The sequence below is a fragment of the Rhododendron vialii genome, chromosome 5a (assembly GCF_030253575.1).
Source record: "Rhododendron vialii isolate Sample 1 chromosome 5a, ASM3025357v1".
Taxonomy (NCBI): Eukaryota; Viridiplantae; Streptophyta; class Magnoliopsida; order Ericales; family Ericaceae; genus Rhododendron; species Rhododendron vialii.
The window spans coordinates 17,256,055-17,271,176 of NC_080561.1; the positions used below are offsets into that span (position 1 = coordinate 17,256,055).

At 38.2% G+C, this 15,122-nt stretch overlaps 1 protein-coding gene across 3 annotated transcripts; it reads right to left on the bottom strand.

Moving 5' to 3' along the window:
- On the bottom strand, positions 1-11,818 carry LOC131326238 (probable serine/threonine-protein kinase At1g09600). 3 transcript variants are annotated; one of them, XR_009199944.1, is made up of 9 exons: positions 10,551-11,812; positions 9,322-9,606; positions 6,845-7,162; positions 3,974-4,201; positions 3,201-3,301; positions 2,836-2,965; positions 1,236-1,727; positions 355-641; positions 1-304 (listed from the first exon to the last, which is right to left on the bottom strand). XR_009199944.1 is itself a non-coding variant. In XM_058358935.1 (8 exons), exons 1-8 carry the CDS (start codon positions 10,998-11,000, stop codon positions 438-440), a joined length of 2,208 nt encoding a protein of 735 aa, XP_058214918.1. In that variant the 5' UTR covers positions 11,001-11,818; the 3' UTR covers positions 1-437. The 3 variants fall into 3 exon arrangements, 2 of the variants coding, with proteins under 2 accessions (XP_058214918.1, XP_058214920.1); XM_058358935.1 differs by having other exon boundaries at positions 1-641; positions 10,551-11,818; XM_058358937.1 differs by having other exon boundaries at positions 1-641; positions 2,851-2,965.
- Positions 11,819-15,122: the final 3,304 nt, after the last annotated feature.

Consider the following 15,122-nt stretch of genomic DNA (forward strand, 5'->3'; position numbering starts at 1 on the left):
TGGAAACTAAATGGACTAGCCTTTACATTAACTGATTTAAAATTAGATTTTGAGTAAAACCAGCTTTCAGCTGTACATAAATATCTCCATCAACAAAGCATCCCTTCCCCTCGCGATTGAATCATCAATCAGTCTGTCAATATCAGTGACCATGGCTACACCTTATTGGGCGAAAATGCAAGGATTCTCTTTCGCTTCTGGACTACTCAAAAATTATACTCCATTATCCTTTTCTAAGGTTAGCACTTTTGAAGCATACGTAGCATATAGCAAATGGGTATTCCGGCATCACTGAGACACGAAGGTCCTTGAAATTTGAGCAAATGGGTATTCCGGCATCACTGAGACACGAAGGTCCTTGAAATTTGAGCCCTCCCCTATCCAATGAACTACCTGAAATCCCAATGGAGTTTTAGAATCAAAGTTACTGTGAAATGTTACCGGCCGTTTCCATAGTGCAGAAGTGATTCACTTTGTCCATTATCTCCGTGCATTTTCTTGGTCTTTGTCTTGTCAAGACGAGCTTTGCGAACAGCATGTTGGATCTGTTTTTCATGCTCTTTGAGCATTTCCTCTATGTTTCCACCAGGAGGAAGCAATGGTCCTGAGTAGTGTATCCGATTTTTCTTCGAAGCATGAACCTAACAACAATTCATGTGATGACTCGCATTAGTTAGAATGCTATTAACATAGATATAAAATTTCATCTGCTCTTTTTTTCTAATTCAAATCAAAGCAAACTATTAAGTACAAGGGTTAGTGGTTGCATCATTAAGTCTACCTCGGCAATACCCCTTAGGAATCACATGAACAAGTACGTACAGTCTAATTAACTTGAGTTCTGGTTAAGATGGTATAGACTAGTTGCGTTTCAAATTATGAGGCACCTGACAAAGAGAGGTTAATTACCCCACAAGATGGCACATTTTCGTCAAATGTAATTTGATTCTGTTATTAGTTAGAAAAAGGTTATGTTTGGATCACTGAATGATGGAAAGGAAACACGAAGTGAAGAAGCTAAATAAATTCCCTATCATTCCTTGATACATCCTTCCACAAATTCATGATCCAAACACAGCCTAGAGTCCAGTTTCTCCTACCGCATGTTCCACTTCAGCAATATGATCTCAATCTGGGTGTAAATCCACTGAAGAATGAAGACTCTACATGAAGGCATTACTATAATCGATCGTTCTCAAGCGAAAACATAGATGAAGAAAGAGTTGATCATATACCCTTGTAGACTCCTTTCCAGGTGCCTGTTCATCTTTCTTATAAGACTTTGGCACCTCAAGCAAATGGTGGGACCAATCATGGCCGACAGAGGACCCAGCATCGTCAAGTTCATTGTATCTGCCATGGAGACGCTCTTCCGGCCAATGTGGATTCCCACTTGTCTCTCTGCTCATATCAAATCGCGAACTACCGCGAACCGCAACAGAATTGGAAAACCGGGAGAACTGGCCTAATCCCTGAGATCTGAAAGATTTGTGTGTCCTCAATACTGGACCATTCTTTAACGAACCAAGTGATTGTTGAGAATCCATCGAAGCTTCACCTTCATTAATCAAAGATCCAAAAGCACCAGGTTTGACCAGTTGGGCAGATCGGGAGACAGCGTCTTGTGGTGTTCCTCTGGACGGCTCCATATGGAAGCTGGAACCCCCATCCTCTCCTGGATTGAACTGTTCACTGTTGCATTTAGGGTTTGACTGCCCTTGTCGCTTCTGGATGAGCGGGGGAAAAACAAGAAAAGAAGAGAAAATATAGTTATGACATGAAAATGCACCATATGGAAATCAATATAATTTCAAAATGGGACCTAGAGGATACATCCATGGTAACTAGTGTAGTAGTCCTTTTTTTAGTTACTGCTGCATACGTTTGTCCTCAGAGCCAGGCATTTTGTTAATTTTGGCTTTGCTAGATATGGGTCGCAGGGGTCGCCATGGTGTCTTCTGGGTTAATTTATGTAATTAGTTTGTATTGTGTCCTATGTAGCACGGATACGGACACAAGACACGAGATTTCTTAAAAAATGGGAAAACAGACACGGCAGGGGACACGACAAAAATAAATAAATAATATCTATTTTATTTATTTTATGAAAGTGGAAATATAGTTAGATGTATAAGGATGAAGCTTCAATATATATAAACAGTTATCATATATACATCATATTACACTTTTAACCCAATATACCTAAAAAATTAAAAAATTGCAAAGTTAACCCTTGCCGTGTCCCTGCCGTGTCCTCCTAAAAAAAAAATTTTAATTTATTAGACACACCACGTGGCATATCCCATACGTATTATTCTGTATTCCCCGCGTGTCCCCGTGTCGACACGGGGACATGCCGGCCTCTAGGAGTATTGGTGCTTCATAGATTGTCTAATTTGGTTTAGCTGGTTTTTGGAAGTCGGAAGGTTATTAGTTCTTGTTTTCTGTCTAGGAATCCTAGTCCTACTTATAGAGGATGTCTCTAAAGTCTACATACAACATGTAGACTCAATACTAACCGAACAAATTTTACTCAAAATTCAGAGCTTTTTGAATGCTCTTTTTGTGAATTGTTTGTGATGACCAAATCCCAGTTGTGATGCCTAAGACTTCTAGGATTGATTCCTAGAAGATCCTCTCTTTTTTCTTCTCTTCGTTTACTTTTTCTGCACTGCAACAGAAAACCAGGTTTGTTTTACTAATTTTACCAACCATAAATCGTTTTCTGCAACCAAGACTCGCCCCAATTGATTTCCCAGCCCTAGAACTCAAACCCCCACTTGTCCTAGATCACATAACTTTGCTCTACTACACATCTCCATCTGTAAGACTTACGGAATAAGGAAATACCACTATGGACGCCTGCAACTCTGCATTAGCATCTGGTGCCGGCACTGCTTTAGATTCTTTGGACCCCTTTCTGGAAGATTCATGTGCATGACCTTTACTTGCGCCTGCTCTTTCCCTGGTTTAAAGAGGGAACCATATGAGGTTAATAAATAAGGTGCAGAATTGAACCACTATGATTACACCTTCACTACAGATTATGGGACATGCAATGAACCTTTGAGAACTATTTCACATGTCCATTTTTCCTAGTTCCTTTCCTTTCCACTTCCAACAATGGTGTACAACCGAATTGGGAAAAGACCAGGCAGGTAGATGGAGTTCAAACTTATACAAAAGAGGGGAGTGCACACCTTCTTGTTTCCTCATCTCGAAGCTTCACATCAAACTCCTTGCTTGGTGGGTATTTCGGCAAATTCAATCGATCACAAGGAAGAGGCTTTGTTGTAAAGAACTGACAAAAAACAAAACAAAACAAAACAAAAAGGATACTCATAGTTATGCAGCTCCCAGCAATCAGGACAACCACGCTATACTAAAGACTTGCAGTCTTGTCCAATTCAAAGTAATAGCAAACAAATATGGATGTCGCAATCGGACGGATAAAGCATCCCATCCAAGCTTAATACGAAATGGGAGAACTTCTGAAAAAATGACAGTATAATTATGGTAAATGAAAACTGAAAACGGTTCCATGCAAACATTTTCCCATTGAAGGTTTGGCACCAATCACCACTCCATTAACAGCAGGATCATCCAGAATAGCATAAGATCATTGCATGCCTCTATAATATGAATATACAGCAATTGGCCAGCAATATTGTTTGTACAGAGTTTTTAGTCAAAAGCTTGTTTAATCAGTTAAAATATCTTAGGCTCTTATCTCAATAAAATAAGCTGACAAACGGTCACTGAGACCATAAAATGTCAAACATCAACCCACTTCTAGAAGGATGGAAATTTTAAGTGATTGAAGAAGGTGATGCTTAAAGCTTCGAGGTAGTGGTTCTTCCCATAGCACAAATGGAAGAGATATGGACCCGAATTACAATCAGATCTTGGAAAACACGAAACAATTACCATATGAACCACAGGAAAATAACACAACCAAGAAACATGATTTTACCTCACTTTGAAGTGCAGAAAAAGCCGATCCCCGATGCTCAGGTTCAAAAGCAAGGAGAACATCCAAAAAAGCTAAAACTGAAGGAGAGAAGTCCTTGAATGTCTCAGCAACACAACGCTTGTAAGGATGTTGAGGTTTAAATATAGTTGCATGTGGCAATTTTGATTTTTGCCAATATTCATCAGAAGGTGAGCCACAAAGTTTGAATATTTTATGAAGTTGTTCCACCTGTCAATGATCAAGAAAAGCATCTCAACGACCAATCAAGTCCACCTCATACAAACCCATCAAATGCATTTTATTAAGGGACTTTCCTTATATGTTCAAAGCTTGATACCTAGCGTACAAAAAAAAAACTGGCAAAAACATCCAAAACCTAGGACTCCTTTCCATACAAGAACAGTGAACATTTACCCCCCAGACAATCTACTGATTTCCAATTTCCACAGTCCAATGATAAATTTATTGCCTGCTACAAGGAGCATGGATCAAAGTTTTTTTGCTAAGCTAGGAAAAGGAAAGGTTTCAGAAAAATCTTGGAAACATTTCAAAAGGGTATCTGGAACATAATGGAAATGCCAAAAGAATTTACGTACAGCTCGAGCTGTCATCATTGGATATCTGTAATAGCCATGGAAACAACTCAATGTTTTCATATGTTTTATAGAATTTTTCCACATTTCAGCACAATGTGGCAGTCGAAACATAAGAATTTTGGGATTCCACAACTGTTCCATTTCATCTCCTAGGAAACAAAAGCATTCAGCTTTTTTTTTTTTTTTTTGATAAATAAATAATTACAGTATATTAGAGAGAAGGCATTAAGGGAATGCCACCCATATTAAAAAAAAGGCCATAGAAAAAAAGGCCCTATACGCTACTATGTGAGATAAACAATTCAAACCAATCTAGAAATTGATCAAGGGAAGGATTACATTCTCTCTTGTCCCAAACTATACAAACTACTAACCACAAAACTTCTGATTTTAAATAAAGGCTTTTCTACTCCTTCGGCCATTTTGACATAAACAAAATAAATTTTTTTCCTTTCTGAAAACTCAGGTGTCCAGGGAAGTAAACGCGCACCTCAACTAATCCTTGCCAAGGAGTTTTACATTAACATATCTTCCTTTCGGGAGTGTGTGACTACGTTTAATTTAGTTCAAGTAGGCAAACGTATTTATATCATTTACAAGTTAAGTCATCAATCAAATGACCATTTGCGGATCAAAAATAAAATAAAAATCAAATGACCATTTAGAACTGATGGCAAAAACCCCTTGGAGGAGCCACGAAAACTCATTCTCATAATCAAGGCTTTTGTGCCTGGATCAAATTACCAACGGAACTCACTAAAAGTGCATTTAAAAAAGCTTTTAATCACAAGAAGCGGATTCCATCCATGAATACTAACAATTTGATCCTGAGTCGGCCCACGAATACTAGATAAGTAACCTCATCTTTCTTGTACTTCTCTCAAGTAATGTAGCTTAGAAGCTTTTGCTGCGACCATTTAAACAGTCAAAGGCCTTTTAGTCATCCTCTTTTTACTTAATTCCCATAATGATTTGATTCCTACTATTGTCTTCCATATACAGCTAGTTTTTCTTAATCGGACACGTACAGCTTGTTCATACGAGCATTCTCACACATTCCTTGTGCCTAATCCGTAGAAGATATTGTACACCTTATTCTTAGATTTCAATAAAACCAGTTTGTCAGTACCTTATTCTTAGATTTCAATAAAACCAGTTTGTCAGTTGACTCAGTCTCAATCTCTCCATTTTTGTGCATTACATACTCAAAAGAAAAGTTGGCCTTTTCGACTGACATTCCACCAAAACTCGGCTTCTCAAATGATTTGCTGGATAGTATTAGTTCTTCACCTTCTTAGTTCTGTGACCTAGTTCACCAACCCAATTTCCCAGCTCCTCGTTTTTTCAGTACAGGCATGTTGTGCTACTAGTACAATACAGATGGAATACAAACCAAAGGCCTTCATAACACATATGGCCAGAATGTTGGTAATAGGCAACAGATCCTCCAACAAAAAGGTTTAATAATGTGATCAAAAGTATACCCTACAGTGAATATTCTCCATGCCTTCGTTCTTCCAATATTTTTCAATTGCAAGGACACAAATTGCTAGTTCTTCTGTTGTTAACCGGTTAGATAGCTTGATATACATTGTCGGGCCCATTTCCTAATAGCTTATGCTTTTGGGACTATTGGTAACTTAACATGTTATTAGAGCTCAAGTTGCAAGAGGTCTTGGGTTCAAGTATCTCTATTTGCATTTGTTCCCCATTTGCATTTGTTCCCCATTTGCATACTGCTTCTCCCTTTCGTAGTCTGTTCCGCTCAAGTTTGTATCTCCATTTGTAAGACGGGGTTGCACTTGAGGGAGGGTATTAGATAGCTTGATGTACATTGTTGGGCCCATTTCCTAACAGCTTAAGCTTTTGGGACTACTGGTAACTTAACATAACCAACTAGGGCTAGCCTAGTTAGCCATCTTGTACATTCTCAACCAAAAGGTCCAAAGCAAGAAACGATTATCATCTCTCCTTTATGGGAAGTCTTTCTTTGTTGGTTTATTTCTTCCCAATTATAGAATTATTTTTGGGCTATTGTTGTCTATTGGCGTTCTTTTAGTTGTGCGGACTCCCACATGGTTGATGTAGCATAGATGAATGTAATTCTTCTACTCCGACCAATTGGGGGGAAAACGTTTGTTATGTAGTGAGTCATAACCATGGAAGGACTGCTCATCTAAACCAACAAGTGAATCTAAACAGCTAAGTCATCAAAACCCACCTTCAGCAATTACAGAGCACAAATTAAAAGTTTGCAGCAGGTAAAAATCAATACCTCTGTTCTTCCAGGCATGATTGGCTTCCCAGAATAGAGTTCAGCGAGAATGCAACCAGCACTCCACAAATCAACAGAAACTCCATAATCTGTAGCACCGAGTAAAAGCTCAGGTGGTCGATACCACAGCGTCACTACACGACTTGTCAAAGGTTGTTTTGGACTGGGGCGGCAAAATGTTGCCAACCCAAAATCACCTATCTTCAGATTTCCTTTATTGTCAATCAGAAGGTTTGAGCCCTTGATGTCACGGTGGAGTACCCCACGGCTGTGACAGTGTTCTAGTCCACAAAATAGCTGCTGCATGTAACATTTGATCTGCAAGAGTTAAAGATTTTTCGTTCTTAAATAAATATCCCCAGTCCAGAAATATGGAAGGTGACTACGGATGACAATGAAAAGTAGAAACTGAGGATACCACCTATCTTTATGGCTTCAATGCCGGTAGAGACCCAGGATAGAAGAATTGCAAATGATCTTAATGAATTGTGTGTGCCCCGCTGCACACACAATACCGGTCAAACCCCCAAGCATAGATTTTAGAATTGTATGATTCTATGATTCATGATTTGTGTTGTACAATTCGATAAGATTTAGTAGATCATTGATATCAATAGGTGGCATGGATCAAAAAATAGCAGTGAATGTGAATCGGTTAATCAGTGAATCAGATTGGTGAATCGTTTAATTCACTTTGGATTTGCTGCATGTAATTTTGCTCTTTTTTTTGCACTTTCTGGTTGGGCAAAGGACTCAAAACTATTTTCTGAAATTTTTTTGGTACTAGTATAAGTCATCTTTTGTCATTTTTTCTCCTTATTTACTAAAAAAATGATTTCTCTTTCCTGTGGAATTATAGGTAAACATCGAGCGAAAATTTCCTTTGAGAATAAATCAAGAAAGGCAAAGTCAAGATGGCATACAATAGCCTTACAGACTTTTGAAGGGTTTGTACTTGTAACTCTTCCAACAAAAACGCCATAATAAGATTCAGAAATCCATGTCTCTTGCAAGTTGCAATAGAAGCATCTCACCTAACATCCACACGTGATAATCAATTCATCATTTAAACCAAGCTTTTTCTATTGATTTAGGGCTAAAATTTCCTTTTATACTATTTATTTTTGTCATCAACATGCAAAAATGCACTTTCCAATTTTAAGAATCAGAATGATTCGAGATTCGATCCAATTCACAATTGACAAAATTGCCCCCAAGCCCTAAGCACATGTACTAAAAGGTTTTGTGTGGCCACAATTTGAAAAGTCATGCAGTAAAACAACTGCCCGCTTTCTGGTCGATATGTTGGTTTTCCATGATGTCATGTAAACCATAAGCTAAAGTTACATTCTACCTTATCCTCTGTAAACAAAACACCAAATAACTAAGAGATATCTAAATGAACATCATCAAACCAAAGCTTCTCTCTCAAAGAAAAAACCCTAGCCGCCTTCTCTCTTCCTTTCCCTCTCTTCCCCTAGGGTTTTCACCACCCTTATCCGGCAGCGGGAAGGGAGGGCTGTGTTTTCCTTCCTCTCATGTGATAGTTGTTCTCGCTTTCAATAGCTCCTGCCTCCTCCTTTCTAGTGAGGGCTTTCTCTCACGATCTCATATATGAGAGTTTCTTTGTGTTTTCCTTCTTTTTCGTTTCTCTCAGCTTCTCCTTCATCATCGAGGAGCCGTTTCAGGTTCCAACAATGGTGGTAGTGATGGTTCTTTGACAAGGCGGTGGTTGTGGTGGTCTGATGACGAATCAGATCGATTGGATTGGCTTGCCAATCAGTGTGTACGTGGTTATTTAGAATACCCAATGCCTTAATTGGCAAGGGCATGGCGGGCTGCTTTGGAGTTTGCAGGGACATTGGGAATGGATTTGTTCAAGGTCCATGGGGACGCGCATCAGCTGAGCAAGATTCAGGGCAATGAAATGGTGTGGCAGGTGGATGTGGAAGTCATTGTTGAAGAGATATATATATATATATATATATATATATATATATATATATATATATATATATATATATCAGAAGGTTGACCCAACAGTTTATTTCCGTTGGCGATCGGCTAATGTGGTTGCACACAAGTTTGCATGTTTCGGGGTGTGAGGTTCTGGTGTTCAAACTTGGGAAGCTAGACCTCTTGTTTGGTTATTATTTGCTTTAGGGAAAGCCAGAAAGATAATTCTTCGCCAATACCCTTTAGCTTTCCTTTAGCTGCTACTTATTCCTAGTCCATGCCCAATCAGAGGTTAATGTTTTGGGTTGAATGTGATCAATAAAATTATTCTACCTTTTTGACCAAAAAAAAAAAACCAGATATGAGTAGTTACCAAAAAAAAACGCCAAATATCAGGAAACAACAGAGCTTAACTTCTGGTAAAGACTCAAGTTTACCGTCACAAATTTGGTGAAACCCTAGAGTTATACTTAAGAGTTTCAAACTACTGGCACACCAAAGTATGAGAAAATAGCTCATGCCTGTGGTTCAGTAAACTTGACATTGGGTGATGCCACAAGTCCAGCGAGATCATGCTCCATATATTCAAATACAAGGTATAAATTGCCTGACACCCTCGAAGTGACCAGTCCTTCAAGCCTCATGACATTTGGGTGATCAAGTCGACGCAGAATAAGGATTTCTCTTGCCATAAAACGAACACTTTCTGGGTCCATGTTAACAAAACGGACCTTCTTTAAGGCAACAATTTTTCCAGTCTCAAGGTCACGTGCCCTGTAGACACTGCTGTAAGTCCCTTGTCCAATCTGCATCATTTGCATGTCAGTTAAAGCTAGTGACAGAAACGGATAGAAACATGGCAAGCATAAACAAAAGTCGTAGAATAATAAATATACTTTAGAGTTTAGATGACTTCAAGTCGCATACTAGGTTCGAATATATTTTGAACAAATTGAAGTCAAACAACTTCAACTTGATGACTTTCGAATTGAAACCCATCATATTAATCACATGTTAAGATTTTAAACCTGACAATTGACATCAGTCAACCCTCTAATAAATAACGGTCCAACAACAAAATGTGGAACGACTGAAGTAGCCAATATGGAATCGCGTCCTTGATTAATTACATAACTACTAGCTCAAAAGTAAAAGAATTTCAGAATAATTATAGGACGTATACATATTTAAGATAGAGGACATGGATATGTATTCCCAAAGATATTGCACTCTTTTGCCGAAAAGAACCATGTATTGCATCTATCTAAGCCATGAACAGCTCCTTATTTCTTTCTTTGCTGTATATAATCTACTGATACCAATACACCCCAATTCTAAGTTACACTAGTTGTTTCTGTTTTCTCTTGTGGGCAAAATCATTGAAGATTATTTGGAGTCTTGGAGAGGAAACAATCACTTAGAACTTGAACCAATTTAAGACAGAAAAGAGTTCCTCTTATATGAAAGCTTGCAAACTTGCCATCTTGGCAAATGTGAACCAAAACCCGTCACCCCGGAAGGGGAAAAGGAAAAGGAAAGAAATATCAAGTGTACAAATGAACAGTAAGAAACCTCAGTTCCAAGAAATCATATCTTCTACCAAAACATTCATGCAATTTCCTATTAAGTGGTGAATGAAAGAACTAAGAACATAACAACTACAAAGTGCACCATCACATGTGAAACAAAAGTGCAACGCATACAGAACTTAATATGGTAGAGAGTTAAAAGTTTTGAAACTTAAATAGACCTTGTCCAATTTTTCAAATGAGTCTGCCTTTCGAGGTACCCACCCTTTGATAGCTTCCCCAGCCACTGCAGTCAGCCAAGAAGGCCACCCAGCAGAAACTTGTGCTCCATCAACTCCACCACTAATGCTAAACACCCGAGATATCTGTGAGGGTCCACAGCTCACACCACCATTTTCCATTGTCGCACGTTTTTGCAAATTGGGTTTGTCAACAACCAAGGCCTTCTTCTTGTCCCCCTCATCCCACACTGTTGGGTTGAAAACATTCTCCAAAGTGACCTCTGTTGATATAAGCCTTGCAGTTGCTTCATTGCCGCCATTATCAACCTCAACTATAACTTCATCTCTCCTAGCGGAAGCAACAAACCTCTTGGTCGATTTCTTGGATTCTTTCTCTCTCACATGGTTATCAACATCAGAAGTTCCTCCCTTTGAGCAAATGCAGCCCATGGTGCACCAAATTCACAGTCCCCTAATTTGACTCTCCACACAAAAACCCTACTTGGCCACAACTCATGAGACGTTGCGCCCGCCCCCCCCCCCCCCCCCCCCCCCCCCCCAATGGATTCTTCAATCTGAATCAATGTACCATCTAATATGCACTACCAACGAAACAATTGCACCTCAATATGAAGTTTCCAAATGGGTTAGTGCTGGAAATTGATGAAACCAATGCTCGAATTCCACGAAATTGTTCCCAGATCATCAACAACTTCAATCCTCACAATAATAAATATTCAATCAAAAGCTTGTCAGCAAAACCAATGTCGGATTCAAGGAAGGGCGCAGGGAGGCCACCGCACCCCGTAATAATAAAACACACTAACAATCGGTTTGATGATCGCGGATAAAAAAAAAATCGGTTTGCTGATCGTGCAAAACCCTAGTCCAGGTACAAAATTCGCAACAACGTGCAAATAAAATACGAATCTACTATCAACCAAGATGCAATTCGATCAATGTAAATGCACATTGATACAGAATCGAGAATGCAAGCCACAAACAAACGAGAAATTGCAATCTCGAAGTAGGTTAACGGAATGAGGGGTGGGCGTGAATTAGGGATCAGAAATTTCCTAAAGCCAATTGAGTCGAGCCTTTGATTGATTGAGTTGGAATCCCAGCAACGGACGACCGAAGATATTGCACCAACTGAATTCCGATAATCCAAGAGGGAGATTTGACAACGTATCGTGATACAGAAATTCTAGAGAGAGATGGAGAGTGATTTTCGGATCTGGATGATCAAAAAAAAAAAATTTCGGATCTGGCAAGGCCCTAGAAATGCGAGAGACCAAAGAGAGAGGACATGGAGCTTACGTGCCGCATCTCCCCTCCTTATTCATATTTTTATTTAAATTTGAGTAAAAATTTAGATAAAAAATTTTGGTATTGTGTGTTTCAATAGGTAAACTCAAATTCAAGCACAATTATGCACAAATTTAAGTAAAAACTTTATTAATGATAATATTATAAATTTAAATATGTGAAATTTGTCTTAAAAAATTTAAATAAGAATTCGTGTCTTAACCAAATTTGAGTTTAATGTATAAGTTTGGGTACGGAGTGGAAAAGGGTTTTGGATGATTTTTAATCAAATTTGAGTTTGAGTCAAAATTTAAGTAAGGAATGGAGATACTTTGATGTCTATACACACACATTCCTTTTCTATCCATTAGCGTTCAACCATTCTATTCTATACAATTTAAAAAAAAAAAAAAATTCTTTTCTATGCACAAGCAACATTTACGGAAGAGATTAATATATACGCCCAATATATGTACATGACATGACATAATAGGTAGCTTGTGGACCTAAATCATATATGCATTATATATCTAACATAACATAATGGAAAAATGCGAGCATTAATTTAAATACAATTAATGACATTCAAGCTATACGATAACAATTAAAGAAACAACACTTGCTACGACAATAATAAATAGTAGTACTCTCATATCCATATAAACTAATCACCTAAAATAAAACAAAGTCACATATTCACGAAATGGATAGCAAACATGTATGAAATAGGTCTTATTTCTTTAGTTCAAATAGATGTTTTATATACAAACTGCTGATTTTATAATTTTACTGCCCATTCAATGCATTACCACCCAGAACATTGTTAGCAACAAAATTAGTCAAAAAAAAAAAAAGTTCACATATGGAGCAATAAATTAAAATTTTAAAAAGTGGTAAATGGGACTATAACAAAAAAAATACTCCCTCCATCCCAATTTGAGCTTTTTAAGGAGACAAAAGTGTTGCTCTAAATTTCCAAAGTTAACCTTAAAAATTGGGAAGTTAATTATATGTATTTAAAATTGCTTATATCTTTTATTACGAATCTCAAAATATATGAAATATGAATCTTATTTGATAGATCTTAATTGGTTTCATTATACAAAGTTTCAAAATCATGCAAAATATTATAAATTGAAAGATTTTGTTAATTTGAAAATGATGTAAATATCAAAAACTGTCACATCAATTAGGAGGAAAATGTTACTTTTTAGGGGTAAAAGTGGAAGTTTGGCATGTTTTGATGGTTATTTTTAGAAAGTGGACATTTATTTTGGGACATCCCAATATAGAAACGTGAACACTTGGGATGGAGAGAGTAGTTTTCTGCAAGAGATGAATGTACTAACAAAAATAGGATTTTTGCACCATCAATTGTTTGGGTTTGAATTTGGGACAAACGTGGGTTTTATGGGGTGTGTGGTTTTGAATCTGGGACACCTTTCTGTCTCCGGCCAACCCCTTGTTTTATGAGAAATTATCAGCCTGTCCTATTTTTTTGTTGTCATTTTTTGCTGATCCTGTTTTGTGGCGGTATCTTGTCCAACCCCATTTTAAAGGTGATTTTACAATTCTACCCTCGTTTTAATGTTTTTCTTCTGCTCCATCACTTGCTGACGCCGGGCAAGTACTCCATCACTCCATTTATGACGACAGCAAGGATTATAGGGAGAGGACTTGATCAACAGCAATTGAAACAGTGATCCAATAGAACATTTTACAATCATAAGCAATGGTGAGCAAATTATAATCATCGAGTGATTCAAATCATTACAGTTGCTCAATCAGTTCTCTTGACGATGGTGTTGTATCATGTTAGAAGTCCTAGTGGTGGATCTCATGGTCGGTTTGGAAGTTGGAAGTCCTCATGGATCTCAAGTTCGACGTCGTGAAGGATCTCATAAGGGGTGAATTCTAAAGGTGTGAATTCTATCAAATAGAGCATATGAATACTATTAAATAGGGGTGAATTCTATTTTTAGGGGGTGTGAATTCTATCAAATGGGGGGGAGGGGGTGAATTATATTTTTAGGGGGTGTGAATTGTGTCCAACAAGGGTTTTGAGTTATGTTTTTAGGGGTGTGAATTCTGTCAAATAGAGCATGTGAATTCTGTTTTTAGGGGGTGTGAATTCTGTCATATAAAGCATGTGAATTTTATTTTTAGGGGTGTGAATTTTATCAAATAGCACATGTAAATACTATCAGTTTGAGATAAGATAGGATTCTGTTTTTAGGGGGTGAATTCTGTTTTTAGGGGTGTGATTTCTGTCAAATAGAGGGGTGAATTCTATTTTTTGGGGGTGTGAATTGTGTCCAATAAGGGTTTTGAATTCTGCTTTTAGGGAGTGTGAAATCTATCAAATAGTGCATGTGAATTCTACTTTACAGGGTGTGAATTCTCTTAAATAGGGCATATAGGGCATGTGAATTTTGTAATGCAGTCAAATAAGGCATGTAAATTCTATCAAATAGGGGTGAATTGGGGTGTGAATTCTATTTTTAGGGTTTGAATTGTGTCTAATAGGGGCTTTGAATTCGGTTTTTAGGGCGTGTGAATTCTGCAAAGTCATACCCCATGTGCACAATTCACACCTCAAAATTACACGATTCACACCCCAAAACTATATCATAGATTTAACAACTCCAAAAAAAAGCAATAATTTACAAACAACCATTTAATCTAGATAAACAGACAAACAAACACCTAATCAGTTGACCCCAACCCGATCAATCATCACAATGAACCAATACAAAATATCAGAAACTCAATTAATACTAGAAATTAACCAAATCGATTGTGTTTAATTGGTTGTATCCTAGTGAACTTCGCTTGAGATCTTGGTGGACTTGGGACTTGGAGCACAGTCATGGACTTGGATTGAGAATGGATTGAGAACGCCAGATCCTCTGGGCGGTAGCTGAGGCACATGAACGTGGAGAAGCTGGGGTGTGAACGCGGAGGAGAGCGGCCACGATGAGGACGAGTTGCGGTGGGCAGTGCTAAAGCGGTTGCTAACGGACACGAACACGAGAAGGAGAGGGAAACGGGGCGGCGATGTACAAGAGCTGGGCGAAGAGAAGATGAGCGACAAACTATTGGAGACAATGAATGGGGGTTATTTTCGGTAGATCACTTAAAACAAGCCTGGACGAGTATAGGTTGACGCAAGCTGGGCCTGGACCTGGACAGGTAGGGATTGACAAAACGGGGCTGGCGAGTCAGAATCCCTCATTTTACGCTACCTCCTAGCCACATTTGTAA

Bases quoted from the DNA above. Each gene is read 5' to 3' on its own strand.
- LOC131326238 (XM_058358935.1), bottom strand. From the start codon at position 11,000: ATGGGCTGCATTTGCTCAAAGGGAGGAACTTCTGATGTTGATAACCAT. The intron at 7,163-9,321 runs GCATGAGCTATT...TAACTCTTGCAG, and splicing joins TCAAGTTTACTGAACCACAG to ATCAAATGTTACATGCAGCA. The intron at 2,966-3,200 runs GTGTGCACTCCC...TCTTTAAACCAG, and splicing joins CGAGATGAGGAAACAAGAAG to GGAAAGAGCAGGCGCAAGTA.